The sequence below is a fragment of the Azolla caroliniana genome, unplaced genomic scaffold (assembly GCF_043228905.1).
Source record: "Azolla caroliniana isolate FFs.n. ecotype wild unplaced genomic scaffold, voAzoCaro1.0.p SCAF_3, whole genome shotgun sequence".
NCBI classification, from domain to species: domain Eukaryota; kingdom Viridiplantae; phylum Streptophyta; class Polypodiopsida; order Salviniales; family Salviniaceae; genus Azolla; species Azolla caroliniana.
In genome coordinates this window covers 23,555,928-23,569,801 of record NW_028230438.1, presented here as the reverse complement: position 1 = coordinate 23,569,801, position 13,874 = coordinate 23,555,928, and the positions used below count along the sequence as shown (strand labels likewise).

The window sequence follows — 13,874 nt, the reverse complement described above, 5'->3', positions numbered from 1 at the left end:
TTATTCAACAATGCATTCCAGTCTACGGAGGATAATGTTGACATACAACTTGGCAAAGATTTTCATATCAATTTGTTTGCCAAATAACAAGAGAATGCATCACAGGATGCTCTGCACATAACTATATGCTTAATGCACACAACGTTTCAAGCGTCAATATTGATGAAAGATGCCGGAGATCAAGCCTCTTGATGAATCCGACTTGAAAATCAAAACCAAAACAAGCAAAAAATGTGTTGATGGTGTATTGTATTATTTGGTTAATGATATAATGAAATGCAATTTGTCTTACTCCCTCATAAAGAGATTTGGAGGAGTGTGCTTAATTTTTGTAGGTGGGTGAGCATTTTCTTATTATTAACCTTGTGTATGAGAGGATTCACTCCATGACTAACAATAGCCATTATGGGATGTTTAAGTACGTAATATCGTAATATCGTACATAACCCAACCCATGAAGACATTGGCATTGGTACTAAAGACCAAGATTGGGACCATAGGTATTAGGAAGGGGAACACAGTTACAACGTTATCTAAAGCTTTAAGCCAAATGGATGCCCCAATGTGAATGGGGACAATCTCTTTCTAAAAAATATCTATACAAGTCACTTTTGTGCCTTTTTAGTTATTTCTCTTAAACCTAGATTTTTCTCCGTTGTTTAGCCTAAGCTTGACCTCTCTCTCCCTATTTCTCATACTCGCGAGCAATTAGCATTGAGTGCTTCACTCTCTCCATTGTATTATGTGTTCTGTGCGACTCCATTAATTGATGTATGATTAGTCTCATCCCTTCTAATATATTTATTTGTGTAAATAGGTCCTAATGTTTAAGCCCACTAAGACATTAGTGAGCTTCTTAGTGAGGTTAATGCTAATGAGAGGGGTGAATGAGAGCAAAAGGTTTGATCCCCTCACCCTAAGATAGATAGATATATTTTTAACATCCACGAGAGTCTCATTACAATCTACGAGACACTACGTAGGCAAAGACAAAGGTTTGAACCCCTCACCCTAAGATGGATAGATATCCTTTTAACGTCCACGAGAGTTTGATTATAATCTATAATATGCTATCTAGGCCATGGCAAGGGTTGAACTTGGGTTCTATCAAATTTATGATCGATATCTTTTTAACATCCATGACAGTCTCATTACAATCTATGAGACACTAACTAGGCAAAGGACGAAGGTTTGAACCCCTCACCCTAAGATAGATAGATATCTTTTTAACGTCCACGGGGGCACAAAGGTAAATTAATCCCCTCACCCGAAGATAGATATATTTTTAACATCCACGAGAGCACAAAGGTTTGATCTCCTCACCCTAATATAGATAGATATATTTTTTACATCCACGAGAGTTTGATTACAATCTACAAGGCACTTCCTAGGCAAAGACAAAGGTTTTAACCTCTCACCCTAATATAGATAGATATTTTTCAACGTCCACAAGAGTTTGATTATAATCTACAAGCTGCTATCTAAGCCATGGCAAGGATTGAATGTGGGTTCTCTCAAAGTGACTTTGATGCTATGTTATAAACCAACAATTAGAGAGAAACTTTGCTTGATACACAAGACAAATTTGATTGGAAGAAATGACTCCAACTAAGCAAAGATATAGCCAAGCTCAAATTCTAATCTAATTCTAGATTTAATAGATAGACGAAGCCCCATAGCCCCTAGCTTGAAAACAAAACAAATTAGATATGTGTTGGCATTTGTGTGAATAATCCTTAAGCTAACGTGGGGCAAACACTAAGGGGATCATCATACATCACATAGTTCCTTCTTATATCTTTGAATTGATTTTTCTTCATTAAGCTCTTCCCTGCAACTTGAAGGGTTGTTAGTTGTCATTCATTGAAAGGTGCTCATGTGACTTTAGCATCTAATGTCTTGTTTGCCCTAGCCACAAAGAGTTGTTTCATTGTTGACCTATCCATCAACATTAAACAATCAATTAGTTTTTGTCCTTTTTTGGACAATTGTGAGGCCACTTTTGGGAAAAATTAGAAATCTAATATATTGTTGGGCCATCACTACCAATGCATTACAAAATAAACAAAGCAAATGTTGCATAGTTTTTTGTTGTCCATTATTTATGGATGGTGACAGGTAACATGTTATGCTACCTAAACATATCTAAAATAAATTACTTGCGCTTGATCCCATCCTATATTCAATATTCAAATTTATATTATAAGTAATTTATTTGCTTGGGTGAATCCAAATTAGAGTATTACTAGACTACACCAAGTTGATTCCTAAAGTATTACATTATGTTTACAACATAAATTCATTATCATACATCATTGCACACACATCGTAATCATGGTTTTGATATCATTGAACATATCAATCCTCACATGCACGCATAAGTCCTCTATAGATAGATTGGAAACATTAGAAAATATAGTGTTTGGGTAGAGGAACCTTGAACTCGTTTATGAAATAGTAAAATATGTGGTCATGGTTATAATTTGTCAACATATTCATTGCCATTGTAATAGCCATGTGTTTGTTTGTTCAAATGAGGGGATGTTTGACATAGAAGAATATATGTTGAACATTTACATGTTCACATCTCCAAGTCATGGATCAGACAACAAATGTGTTCGTGTAATTGAAATGATTTATGCTAAAGGTCTAATGCGTGTGGATGATGTATATTCAATCATTGCATGTTGAGTTTATATCTAGTTAATGCCAAATAGATTCGTCAATATAATGGGAAGGTGATATGTTTCATGCAAGTTTAAATCATCCAAAGAAAGCATTCTAGACATACGTTTTAAAACATGAGCAATCAAGTGTCACCATGGTTTTGCAGTTAGTATACTAAAGAAAATGATGCCAAATTGTCTTATATTGTGAAAGAATCTTTTGGTGTTTGGGAAAGGAAAACTTGTGATCCACAACCACGAGTTTAGAAAGTGTTGTTTTGCCCAACTTAATTTCTCAATTCTTAGCTTTTAGGATATGATGTGAATCAAAATTTGGGGAGTTCTTCATTGAGAACCAACATTAATGACAATGATGTCCTATCTATGTCCCTCACATCCTCACGTTCAATTGTTTATCTTGTCATCCTAGAGTTAATGAAATGTACTCATAAGCATCTTATATTGTACATTATATCAAGAACCCACCAAGTTATTTGTATGCTACATTTGTTTGAAATCGAAAAGAATGTCATTGGCATGTTAACATCATCAAAAAATTGATATTTCAATAACACACTAACATGGAAGGAAGCATTTTTTATGTGATAGTATCGTCCTAGGTAAACCTTGTTCTAAGGTGGAAATCCTGACACGCTGACACTCACACCAACTATATACTCTTCTCAACAAGTACACAGAATTGACAATCTACCTGAAATCAAGCATGATAGTCCAACGATTTTGAGATCCAAACATATTCCACACATCCTAAACATATCATCAGTTCTTATGTGAGATGAAAATGCATCATCATCAAGAAGATGTTTTAAGGTCTTGTGGGGTATTACTTCAAAAGTGACAATAATATAAATGAAATAGAGAAAAATTGAGCCCTTGAGTTTTTTTTTATTTTATTTTTAAAGAAGGTTCACCTTGGTATTAATGGAAAGATGTTGAAAGGCTACAACGAGTTCATACAATATATTACAACCCTCATATCCACATCAACCAACATGTCAAGTATCAAAAGCCCTCATGAAGGTTGTTCCAAGACGGGGGGTGGAAAAAGCCATCTTGGTGGAACATATCTCCACTTTATTCTTCTCCAAAAGAGACGAAGACCTCAACGTTTTTCCAAATTTCTCTAAATTGTTGTTGTCTCCAAATCACAACCTCAGGCTCACCAGTTATCGCATCATATTGACCTCTTAAAGTGTGTATGAGCATTAACCATACCTCTTTGACTAACTCAACTGCATTCTGTTTAACTTTCTGAAATACACATTTACATCTAGCCTTCCACAATACCCAAATGACTAGAGAAGATATCGTAGACCAAACCATATCCTCTTCCAAACAACAAACTGATGTAATATCAGAGACCTCCAATACATGTCTTCCATCGGAGAGGAGAAGGAAATCACCATACTCCTTTTCATAGTTTTGAATTTTTTTAGCCAATCTTCCCCATCTCACAAAAACCCATGTGTGCACCTGCCTACCATAAATAGGATATAACATTCTCAACATTGTTTTCCAAACTGCTCTAACAATAGGACATATCCATAAAACATGGTAAACCAATTTAATGGGAGAACCACAATTGTCACATTTTAAATCCTGACAATGTCCCTGCATCCATGACTTCACAGGAATGCCATAATGTGTCAACAACCATCTAAATAACACAACCTTTTTAGGAATTTGCGTGACCCATAACCATTTCCAATAAACATTCAACCAAGAATCTGTTACATTACCAAATCTCCAAAAATTACAAGTCACTGGTGTAATAGTCACACCTCTCCTTAGCATTTCTTTACCCATTTTTACTGAATACTAAAAAAATGGGATTTGCTTACCTAACATTCCTTGCGCTGATCTAATTTGCCATTTCCACTAACCAAGATCCCACAAAAGCCGATCAATGAGCTTAGTTTCATAGACCCATAAATCATAGAGATTGTTAACATCATTTGGATGTGGGTTCAATATCCATTTTTTATCTTTCTTCCATAATATATGAATAGGCAACCTATTCCCTCGAGTTACAATTTTGTCTTCCACAAAGAGAGAATGAAGTCGTCCAGAAGGCAAAACATTGAAGTAAAGGCATTCATGAAAGGTTTTATAACCCCTAACCCCCAATAAGACATGTAGGGATGAAAACATACCATACCAAAAGAGACTAGTTTGAAAAGGTTGAAAGGAAGATATTGTAAAGACTCTATCCATTTCTGAATACATAATGTTCCCTCCCCAAATTGCACTACAAACTTGGGTTTTGTTTTCATCGCTGAAGAAGAAAAAGTCAGCCAATTCCCAACAGACTTATATGAATGGGATCATAAATAAACCCCAAAGCTAAGACTCATGTGATGTTTGGATAATGGGTTTGAATATATGAAGAAATCTCAACTACTCAACAAGTTAATGATAAAGTTACAACCTACCAAGGGTAGAGGAATATATCACGAAGAAACTTTGAAAAATGCATATGGAGCATTATAAAATTATTATATGTATAAAGACAACAAAAATCATTTGAATGTCACAAGTGCAAAATTGTAGAACAAGGAACACCATTATTGTGCTAATTACAATGTCCTTTTATAGACCTCTTGGTAGTAAAGTTCATTCATTAGTAAAATTCTTGAACATCGAGACTCACTACTCACTTTCACATATACTATGTGAAAATGTTATATTTTAGTCTTCCTCTACGAGTTCTACACATTGTAACATTTTCCACTTGAACTCACCATGGATTTTCGACCACAAGTCCATATTTGAAAATGTGTCCTCTAGGGCACTTGTGACAAATGGTATACAAAAGGTGTTCCATGAGGCGGACAATGCTCACATGAACATAACTACTCACGTTTCTAAATCCTATCACATATTCGCACCTTTAGTTGTTAAATAATAGCATCAAACTTGTTAACATGTGTTGCAACCCAGTTGGATTCCTTACACAACATGCACATAAGAGAGAACTTTGTTTGAGGAAGTACTATTCTCATATGTGTCAAAGAGCTTTTGCATAGATCCTTTGAGTTTTCTAGTCCAAGTTCGAGAAATAGATATTATATTTGTAATATGAAAGTAAATTGATTACATGGCTAAATGATCTTATTACAACCAATCTTCATCGTCCATGTTAACAAATCTTGTCCCTCCTATAATCCAATCTCTACTATCATGATCTCTAAATCAAAAAGCAATGGATCTTATTCTTCCATAGAACGTAATTATCGCAATGGTAGACACCCTAATTTAAAATGTTTGTCAATGATAGATATCGTCCCACATAGTAGTGATTACACAAAGTTTTATTTCATTTCATCCATCCACCTTTGATGTGATTCAAGTCTAAGATCCAAATCTAAAAGGTAAGTCTGAAACCAATTATGTATTTCTTTTGGGGAGTGATGGGGGACTTGCCCACTTTGAAGGGTATTTCTGAAATATTTATAAGGCATCAATGTAAGATATGGATTGCATTGTAGAGGATTCATGATGGAGATAGTCGAACGAAAGACAAACAAAAGAGGTGGATTGATTTCACGACACAACACAACTAATGAAATAAATGACAAGAAGGTAAGAACTATAATAAAGATGGGTTAATACCAACAAATAAAAAATCTCGTTCTCCATCCATTTCTTCTCTTTTTTGTTTTTCTCGCAAAGACTATACTTGTATAAACTATAGAATGTATAACTACTATGGATGGGGGTACAATTTCAAGTGAACGTCATCCAATTCCTAACACTCCATTTCTTATCACTTAATTAATTCCTTAGGATGGACCTATTTCACCGTCTACCTAATGGTCAATGCAAATGGTGAATGTTGTGATTTCCCATAAGCCTACAAACATTTGGTTGATCTTCAATCATTCATTTGAAGGTCGCTAACGAGGAGAACTACCATACCATGATGCCTTTTTAAGCGTCAAATGTGACCTCGAACTCCATTTTAACCATAAAGAACAAAAGCATCCCCGTAGAAACTCAAACTCAAATCGGAAACAATAAAAGAGTCGATCTGGTGCCATCTTGAGCAAACACCCTTCAGGAGAGGGATTTCGAAACAGTCCAAGTCAGAGGAGCCCGTACTCTGCTGATATAAATTCCCAAACACATCGTCCTACGAGATCAAGTCAATAATAATAAACCTATGGCGGCTATGTTCCTCCAAATAAAGAGCTTCACTCGACCAAAGGAAGAGATACGAGTGTGATCCAAGTAGTTGTGCCACCACCGGCTATTTGGGCCCATCATTCCCTATTCTTTATACATATGTATGTATATCCGGTCTACCATCCATATGTGCTACTTAGTCTACTTAGTAAGGTGGTTATGCATTCTCTCTCTATCTCTCTCTACTCTCTCTCTCTCTCTCTCTCTCTCTCTCTGCAGGATTGATGTGATGTCTGAACTTCCTATTGTAGTGAAAACCAAAAACCAAACAGAACACCAGAAATTAGAAGAAATACAAGGGACCCAAATTCGTTAAGACATGAAAGTAAGATGAAACACAGAGACCCCCCCCCCCCCCCCCCACCCCACATGAAAGCTTTTTCAGTTCATTGGGCCCCTACCCTGTTTCTCTCTGTTTATTACTCACTTTTGCAATTCTTAGCTGTGTGTGTTTTTCCCTTTCTTTCTTTCTTTTCTGACAGATGGAGGCTTGATCTGATCCAGCTCATCGTCTCTACCTTTCTCGCGGTCAGTGAGAGCTTTGTGTTTCCTTCTGTTCATAGCGCTATAATGGTATCATCTGATACATTTTTTTGAATAGATCCCTCTCTCTCTCTCTCTCTCCCCCATTTCATACTGATCTTGTTCTTTTCTATTCCTTTGATATTTGTATTTAGTTAAGATGCTATTTTTCTTTAGTTCACCTTAGCTTTGTTTTGCAAATGTGGCAGCCAGGGGATTGTAACTGTAAGTATTCAATAAAACCCAGTCTTCCATTAACTGATAGTTTTTTGGTTTATATTCACTGTCAATAGTTTTATAAGATCGATCCTTATTAGTCCGTTAATATATTTGCTTCTATACTTTAGCTTAGCTTAATCAGCTGTATGTATTCAAAAATTTGGCAAGAGGGTTGCAAGTATGAGCATTGAAATGGTTTCTGATGGTGAATGCATGATTAGTATTTTCTTTAGCAACGTTATTCATGGATTCAAAAGCGTTCCTTTCAATCATTTGGTTCTTGAAAGGAATTGCACTATAGATGTCCATGCCTAAAGAAGATGTTAAAATTCGGAGCTTAATTTTTCATTATTTTAATCCATCTGGACCTTAGGTTTTCCGTGCTGTTTTAGGAAATGGTATTCATGAATTTGAGAGCCTTGCTTTCAATCTTTCTAGTTCTTGGAAAGATATATGCAAAGTACTTAGAATTTAGATGACCTAAATTTGGTTACCTTTCAAACCAACTATGTTCTCAAGGAATGTGATTGGGTTAGGCTATAGATAGATAGCACATCACTGCTCAATTTCTGACTGTTAGTGTCTGAGACAAAATAAGAACCAATATCTATAGATAAGACTCTAATTACTGCACTATGTAGGATAAATTCTTTGATGGTGATTGGGATCTCTAGAGAATATTTGGAGCTTAATTTTTCATTATTTTAATCCATCTGGACCTTAGGTTTTCCGTGCTGTTTTAGGAAATGGTATTCATGAATTTGAGAGCCTTGCTTTCAATCTTTCTAGTTCTTGGAAAGATATATGCAAAGTACTTAGAATTTAGATGACCTAAATTTGGTTACCTTTCAAACCAACTATGTTCTCAAGGAATGTGATTGGGTTAGGCTATAGATAGATAGCACATCACTGCTCAATTTCTGACTGTTAGTGTCTGAGACAAAATAAGAACCAATATCTATAGATAAGACTCTAATTACTGCACTATGTAGGATAAATTCTTTGATGGTGATTGGGATCTCTAGAGAATATTTTATAAACACTATGAGTTCATCATCATTCAGATTTGCACTTCAGCATGACATAGTTCCTAGGGCACCACAATTTGACAAGAAATTGTCAGAATTAAATAGTTATAAGATCAAATAAAAGCTTATCAAAGATGGACAAAGCTCAAGGCAAATTATTCGTTGATCCGCGGTGTGCATACATTCTGTGGTTTATTGAATGATAGTTATTTTATCAGCATGTCATGATCTAGGTATATTTCAGTGATTTATGCACGGTCGTAAATGCCTGAATTTTCCCTCTGGTTGTTTAATTGGAATAGTCTATTTGATTGTTGCCACAAATATCAAATTCAGACAAAGCTCAACATATTTCTTTCTGTCAATAACGATAACTAGACACAGTCATTGTTTTATGATACTTCACATATTTATAGCTACATATAAGGTCTGCATTTTGGCATTTCTTTCTGTCCTCGAAGAATGTCAAGCTGAAAAGTTGGAAAGGAAGTCGTAACTCTTTTAAGTTTATAGAAGCTTTCTCATGCAGTATTGATTATAGTTATAGAAGAAAGTAATGATGCTGAGTCTCACACTTTTCCTTCCAATCAGGCTCATCATATCACTATAGATTTTTCTAGGAATGCAATTGCATCTTTGATAATTTGTTCTTGTACTATTGAATGCAATTGAAAGAGATAAGTTGTGATGTTCATATAGGTATCTACTCAAATATTCTGGATTATGTGCAACTCGAATGTGGTATATAGTCGCCAAAATCAGCGCCACAATAGCCTACTAAGTGGAAGCTAAGTGCACAGAAGGAATGGATTTAGATGAACAAATTTTACCCAATGTATCTGATGCTCAGTTAGGCATTCATTCTCCAGAGAATGAAGAACAAGACACCTCAAATTGCTTGATCAAACATGAAATGAAAGATAAGGAAATAAGTTCAGATGTTTCAGAAAATGAGATGAATCAAATGGAGGAACTCGAGATTAAAGCAGATGATGTAAAAGTAACCTTACTTACAAAATATTAAATAGCTAAAAAAATTGACATTTACAAGTTTAACCGTATTTTCTGTTTTTCTTTTCAGGTTTCTCTGGATGCTTGCCCGGAGAGATCTGATGCTAACCCTAATAAATCTGGTACTAGTTCAGTCAAAAAGCCAATGGAGAATGTGTCTGGTACTCAAAAATCCAATAGGGCTCATTCATCAAAGGGTCGCCCAAATGAAGCTAGAATTCCAGAGGGAAAATCAAGAGTAGTGAAGCAATTGGACATTCAGTCTAGCACATTAAGACAACATGAAAAGATTCCACGGTCTCAGTCCAACTTTACGGTTCCACAGCCCTTTGCACTTGCAACTGATAGAAGAGCTTCTTTAGGAGGAGGACAAGTGAAAACTCTGGGTAAAAATCAGGTTGAAATCTGATAATGTGATCTTTGTTCCTTCTGATTCAAGAGACAAAGGGAGGTAAGATGAAAGAGGGAGGGAGGGAGGGAGCTATAGATTGAGATGGCCCTAACAATTTTAGCTCAGTTGGTAAGGTTGTTCGCCAGAGACCAGAGGGTCATCTCTTCAACTCTACATTCTGCAGTTGCATCTAATAAAGTAATGCATATAGGGAGTTTGAATCTGGGTGCATTGTTAGTTAAAACTTGGCTTAGTACTAGAGTACAAGCTTAATGCATTAAAAAATGGATAGAAAGGCCAAATAGCCCATGGGGTTCTTATGTAATTGATAGAAAGGCCAAAGATGAGGAAAATGAAATGACAATAGCAAGTAAGAAATAGATAGAGAAGCCAAATGGCCCATAACCCTATTATCTACTGGTATTTTGGTTTCAATTGGTGATTTTAGGGGGTATGCAATTGTATGGCATATTTTATCAATAATGTAAAAAAACTTTTGACTAATGCAATAGAATTGAATCTTTTTTAGGTTACAAGAGAAGATGAAAAGAGGAACACAAACGGTGATAAAGGAGAGGATATGAAGTGAGTAATTTGTTACTATATGATTCTATGCTTAATTCTTTAGCATCCAAAATTTTCTTTATAATCAATGTAAAGTCAAGTATATGAAGTCTTTTCGCTAATTGTAGTGGGCATATTGGGGATGTTTTACAGCCATAATGATGTGGTCAGGATTGAAGAAACAAAAGGACAGCTGCGAGCCAGTACCAACACCTTTAATTTCAATAGTGATGCACGAGCACAAAGAAGAAAAGAGGTATTGGAAATATTTCAAAAACAATTAATCAATGTTTTTATTTTGATTTTTCACTGAGGTCAGATGATTGTTTTGCTAGTTCAATTCGAAGCTCGAGGAGCGGTTAACTGCAAAGGAGGCAGCAAAATCTCAAGCACAAGATAAAACAAAGGTAATGGATATGCTTTCCATCATTTTGAATCAGATGAATGTGAGTAGGGAAATAAGATAAGTCTTTTTCTATTTATAATCACTACATTTTTTAAAAGCCTTCTGCAAGTCAAAGATTGTTAATTTTCAAAACAACCATGATTTGAAAAGTACTATGCATTAGATGTAGTTTTATAGGTTCATTATTGTTGATTTTCAATTAAAATGAACTTAACATGCATGATAATAATGTCAATTGTTGTTTGTATTAGGTCTTTGTCTTTGTCAAAACAAGAAAGCCAACTTAATATAATTGAGGTTTGACAAGAGATAATCTGAGTAATGCAAATGTGAACCCATTGATTTTCATGTCAAATCTGCTTGTTTATTCCAGGAGGTCATAGAAGAAGAAATAAAGAAGTTTAGGAAAGGTCTTACTTTCAAGGCAACCCCGATGCCATCATTTTATCAGGACTCAACACCGCCAAAATTGGAAATAAAAAAAGTAAATTCCACTCTTGAACAATGTAGTCATATTTGTAATGAATACTGCTCTAATAAGCTTGATGCTCACCACTTTGTTATGAGCTTATAACTTGGAATGAGTTTAGATATACTGGGGTCAAGGCAATGGTCACCACTTTTAGATAACATGAGATGAGTTTTAGATATGCTCAGGGCAAAGGCAATATTTTTTACTCTATATGAGATGCTTGAGTTTTTCCAACTTTGATTCAAAAGTTAATCCTTGATGTTTTTCTAACAGATACCTCCAACACGTGCAAGGTCGCCAAAATTGGGAAGGAAGAATAATGGCACTAGTGCATCTTACAAATTGAAGGAAGGGGCTGTGGGTTCTCATGAGGAAGACCAAAATATGAAGGAAAATAATGGAGAGGTGAAGGTTGGGATCAAAATAGGAAAACCCCGTTACTTGTCAAAGAAGGTCCCAGGCCCGAGATCTAATCAAGTGGCAAATAAAATTTCTGAAAATGAGCATCCTGAATCAGAGGGTGACAATGGTTATGAGAAATGTGATGTTGGAATGACAACCGAAGTTCAATCTAATACATCTGGAGTTGTTATAGTGGTCTGAAGTACAACCAAGAGTATATAGGAAATTCAGTTACACATTAGAGCAGAAATAAGGGGCAATTGCAATGCAAGATGCGAAATAAAGGGTGTGGGAGGAAAAGCAAGGCAGATCCTTATCGAGGTTTGTGTACAAGTACCATTGCGATGATACAAGTGTATCGATATGATGAGGCCAAATATAAGAGAGTATTGAGTGTGATAATGGCAAAGAGTTCTTCTGGTTCTTCTCCACTTGCAGTGATCGTGATTATTTGATTTCATGCCTTCTATCAGTGAGTATGTTTGTTTTGGTTTTTGCACTGCAAGAACAGGGCTCTTGGGACCTGAATATGTAAAAACCGTTTGTATAGTGTAAATTTGACAGAATTGTACGATGTATATGTATGGACAACATGATCTGAGATAAGGAATAATTTGTCGAGACTTTAATTATAAATCCATTATATTATTTATTTCTGCAAGGTTTGCAGCAGTAGACTATGCAAAATACTATATTGCTCTCCTGTGCCAAATTTGACACCCAGGCTCCTAGTAACTTCTTTGCTACATCCACAACTGTATTAGCATACGAAAAAAACAGGGTGTGATAAACAAATAAAAAACCGGTCTTGGATTTATATCTATTTACAATGAGTCTTATCGCTCAAATTGGTTAGGCTTTGTCACTACACGTAAATCACAATGGATCCACCGCACCTAGTTTTTTCTTAAATTTGGTATCACCGTGGATACTCCTCCAATCATCAAGTTCTCACGTAAGCACAAGAGTACTTATGAATATGCTTTGAATTGCTGATGCACAATCACTACATGTGAAAGATCAAATGGTTTTATCGCAATCCATAGGCCCATATTTTCTTAGTTGATCAATTGGGGTCATGTTGGATAATCCTCTAATCACCAAGTCCTCATGTAAGCGCAAGAATACTTACACATAAATAAGCTGCCAAGCTCAACATCTCCCCCATTTTCTTACGAAGTTTCTGATGCAATATGCCTACATTACACCATCAATAAGACAAGGCACATGCATTTTGACCTTAGCAAGTCTATCTAAATAGCCAACGCAACTGAAGAGGTCGTTCATACCAAGTGTAGTGCTGTACTGTTGGGAAAATGTAATTGGTTTTTCATTGATTGGAGTACCATATGGCATTCCTGTAATAGACCATTGTGACTGCATGCATTCAGAATGTTGGGCATTTTCTACAGCGTTTCTGTTGAACATGCCATGCAATTACAAGTCTATGAAACCACATCCTGACTCGGATCGGATACTCATTTACTACTTGCATCAACAAGAAGGCCAATATGGGATATCATCTTCCTTCAACATTGTTCTGTAAATTCCAGCATTGTACCTCAAATCTTGTTGTCGAGGAGGGAGGAATGGGCACCTTTTTGTTAGTACAAGAAGAAGAATGGGTATCTTCTTGTACCTTTTTTGTTAGTACAACAAGAAGAATGAGTGCCTTACTAGAAGAAGGAAACTGGGCATATTTTCATTTCTCAAAACAGAAAGATTGGATACCTTTTTGTTACTCAAAGAAGAAGAAGAATGGCTACCCCCTTTGTTACATAAAGAAGATGAAAAACGACCAATCAAGAGTTAAGCTATAGAGTAAGGCATGGTTATGTCACTAATTACACCAAAGCTTTTGGATCAGAGAATTCACTATCTTTACTTCACTATATCTTCCTAACAAACAAGCAAAAACAGTAAGAAGGATGCAGCAAAGAACAAGGATGAAGGAAACGAAAGACACAGAAGAAAAGATTTAAAAAAA

The 13,874-nt window shown here is 35.7% G+C and overlaps 1 protein-coding gene across 4 annotated transcripts; it reads left to right on the top strand.

Annotated features, from left to right (window-relative positions):
- The first annotated feature begins 7,094 nt into the window (after nucleotides 1–7,094).
- Nucleotides 7,095–12,538, top strand: LOC147866698 (uncharacterized). Of its 4 annotated transcripts, XM_087317151.1 has the most exons (9): nucleotides 7,095–7,197; nucleotides 7,355–7,400; nucleotides 9,341–9,641; nucleotides 9,723–10,049; nucleotides 10,573–10,628; nucleotides 10,761–10,863; nucleotides 10,943–11,014; nucleotides 11,387–11,497; nucleotides 11,759–12,538. In XM_087317151.1, exons 3-9 carry the CDS (start codon nucleotides 9,447–9,449, stop codon nucleotides 12,086–12,088), a joined length of 1,194 nt encoding a protein of 397 aa, XP_087173277.1. In that variant the 5' UTR covers nucleotides 7,095–7,197; nucleotides 7,355–7,400; nucleotides 9,341–9,446; the 3' UTR covers nucleotides 12,089–12,538. The 4 variants fall into 4 exon arrangements, with proteins under 4 accessions (XP_087173277.1, XP_087173278.1, XP_087173279.1 ...); XM_087317152.1 differs by lacking the exons at nucleotides 7,095–7,197; nucleotides 7,355–7,400 and adding an exon at nucleotides 7,432–7,619 and having other exon boundaries at nucleotides 9,341–9,635; XM_087317153.1 differs by lacking the exons at nucleotides 7,095–7,197; nucleotides 7,355–7,400 and adding an exon at nucleotides 7,433–7,619 and having other exon boundaries at nucleotides 10,779–10,863.
- The last annotated feature ends 1,336 nt before the right edge of the window (nucleotides 12,539–13,874 follow it).